Below are 2,987 nucleotides of genomic sequence, written 5' to 3' on the forward strand. Positions count from 1 at the left end.
TTTAAAGCCTCGTTTCCTGTTAAAAGAAGTTTAACTTTAAAAGCGTGTTTCGAGACTCCTCAAACGATCCCTTCACCCCGTCAAAATAGTGTCAACAGGTCCACATGCATATATCATAGTCCCAGTTCCAGCTGTCAAACTTTTAAAATTGTTCATTTACTGAAGTCTTAAGACTTAAACCATGTTTCCTGTCTTTTAAAACAGAAATATGTTTCTCCTTTTTGTTTGTTTGTGCTTTTATGTGGGCCTCTTTACATCCTTCCAAATGTCTATTAGCTGCTGTGGGGATCCCAGGATTGTTGTAATAACTCTGAGAAAATCCTCTCGCTTATATTGTCCCAGATAGGCTCTAAATTGTGAAGGGTTTGGGGGAGATGAGGGTGCAATGCCTAACTGTTTTAGACAAGCGCCCACATATGCATCCTCAATATTAAAGGCGTTTACTTTCTTGGAAGCCTCAACTATCTTTTCTGGCAGATCATTGGAGAAAACATATCCCATTCCAAGCAGGTACGTGGGGTATTTCGGTTCAGGGTACAGTTCCTCTGCCACGTACCATTTTGAGTTTTTGTCTCTGACGACAGGCCGGTCCCACATCAAATAGCCTGTAATGTAGTTCTGTCTGGGTGTGTTGGGTGCCAATAGCAGGCTCATCAGGTTCTCCAGGCCTATGTACATGTCAGAATCAACCTTCATAGCATAAGATGCTTGAGGGCAACGAGTGGCCAACCAGTTCATGATCACCATTGTCTTTATGGTCAGGTTGAAGTAGGAGTCCACAAAGTTGCTCTGCACTAAATCTCTGTGTTGTCGGCTCTCTTCCTCCAGCTGCTGTTGAGCTTCAGGTCCTCCAGTCAAACCCACCAAGAACAGAGTCAGCACTGCTTTTCCCTGGACTGAGCTTTCATTCCCCCATGTGCTCCGGATGGCATTACGAGCATCTACCTGTTGAGGGGCCACAGGGACCATCAAGACCAGGAACGGATCCCACTGACTACATTTATCAGGTTCGTCCAGGATGAAATGATAGTTGAGTGGGTGAGCCACATGATAATAGATAGGAATGTCTGTGGTTTGTGCAACAGTTGTACCTCTTGGTTGGATTTGTTGATTGGGCAAAAGTGAAAATAATAATTCCTTTTGAATATGATCGGCCAAAGTGCTGTTAATTACCTTATAATGAGTCCAATTCATGACTTTAATCAACCAGGTTTGAGTGAACGCAGTTGTCTCGAAAGAGAAATCAGAGACATAAACAACGGCAGACAATAAAAATGCTGATGTGAGCAACAGAATAAATGTCTTTTTAATGTGATGCATACACGGACCTTTAGCCAAACTGCAGAGGAAAAAAGAGAAACAGATCAAAAAAATGTTTCTCTCAGTGAAACCACAGTTGTAATTTTTTTTTTTATTATTAAAATAATATAATATAAAATATCCCATATTTTTAACTAGTCAGATACTGATTTTCTCATGAAAATACGTATAAATAGTACGCCAAATAAAAACGAAAACTCGTGGTATTGATATGCAAAGATGGACTTTGGCGTGCATATGATACGCATGTGTTTGACGTGCATATAATACGCAGTTTTCGCGTGCATATGATACGAAATTTGTTGGCGTGCATATGATACGCAGTTTTCGCATACATATGATACGCATCTACCCCACACCCCTAACCCTACCCATCGCGTTGCATATACACGCCAAAGTCCATTTTTGCGTATCAATACCACGAGTTTTCGTTTTTATTTGGCATACTATTTATACGCAATTTAATGAGATCGGGTTGGATTTTCATGAACTTTTAAGTAGGCTTACACCTGCTTCATTTTCACACGAACATCAATCAAAGAGAGCTTGTAGTTCAGTTCAGTAAGTCAGATGTAGCCTAAGCGCTTTGAGTGATTCAGTGAGTTTATTCAGTGAAAGATTCGTCGGTGTGATGCAAATCGGTATGGATTTCCGAATCACGGGCTGGAGGACGGAGTGAGAAAACGCAGAAGCATTATGAGCGAAGCATCACGTCAGTCTGTTTGAACGATTCATAAGAGAAACCGGATGATAAGAGTAATTTGTTCATTTTAGGCGAGAAATTCTCATATGGATTACTGTTTTGTCGCCATTCTGAAGTAGGCATCACGTTATTATTCGACGTTAGGGAAGAGTAGTCTTCATATTCGAAAGCGACGCGTTTGGCGTCGTATAGATGGATCAAAAATTATATTACGTTCATGATTTTGAATTGCATAGCCTACATATGCATGAAAACGCTCAAGAGGCAAGTTATTCATCAAATGCAGTGCATATTTTGACAGTACGGCATTTCGAACGCTGAAAGTGCAGTTTTTATGTAGCCTAATGTGTTCCAGAGGATCAGTGTTTAACAAGGTAACATGAATCAAGATCTTATCTATGCTTGCAGGTGATTTGCATTCGTGTTTAATTTCCTGGTAAAGTTACCAACCAACTTGACATATATTTAAGATACAATTACAATGCAATTCTTACCATGATAAAACATGCAATTTACATACAACATACACTGTTCTATGTATATGTTTTTAAAAAAATTTAAATTCATTATTTTAATTTTTTTAATGTAAAATTAAATTAAATTTGACTACCAGGAATGCAGTTTTAGTTATGAAGTCTCAACTCACAATGTTACTTTGTTCCCTGCTTTAGTAATAACTTTCCTCTTCCTCTATATCACCTTTCATTTATCTTCCAGTTTCCGTTTTTATCACAGACTGAAAGACACTGAACGAAAACACTGATTATATATATATATATATATATATATATATATACACACTCTTAAAAATAAAGGTGCTTCAAAAGGTTCTTCACAGCGATGCCATAGAAGAACTACTTCTTTAGCCACAAAGAACATTTTGTGAAACAGAAAGGTTCTTCAGATGTTAGCGGTTCTTTATGGAACCATTTAGACAAAAAGGTTCTTCTATGGAATCGTGAAG

At 38.4% G+C, this 2,987-nt stretch overlaps 1 protein-coding gene across 1 annotated transcript; it reads right to left on the minus strand.

The window, feature by feature from the left end:
* On the minus strand, window positions 1-1,194 carry LOC107655331 (beta-1,3-galactosyltransferase 2-like). Its single transcript, XM_016442793.1, has one exon. It carries the CDS (start codon window positions 1,192-1,194, stop codon window positions 238-240), a length of 957 nt encoding a protein of 318 aa, XP_016298279.1. The 3' UTR covers window positions 1-237.
* Between the last annotated feature and the right edge of the window lie 1,793 nt (window positions 1,195-2,987).

This window comes from Sinocyclocheilus anshuiensis, unplaced genomic scaffold, assembly GCF_001515605.1.
Source record: "Sinocyclocheilus anshuiensis isolate Anshui unplaced genomic scaffold, SAMN03320099.WGS_v1.1 scaffold880, whole genome shotgun sequence".
NCBI classification, from domain to species: Eukaryota; Metazoa; Chordata; class Actinopteri; order Cypriniformes; family Cyprinidae; genus Sinocyclocheilus; species Sinocyclocheilus anshuiensis.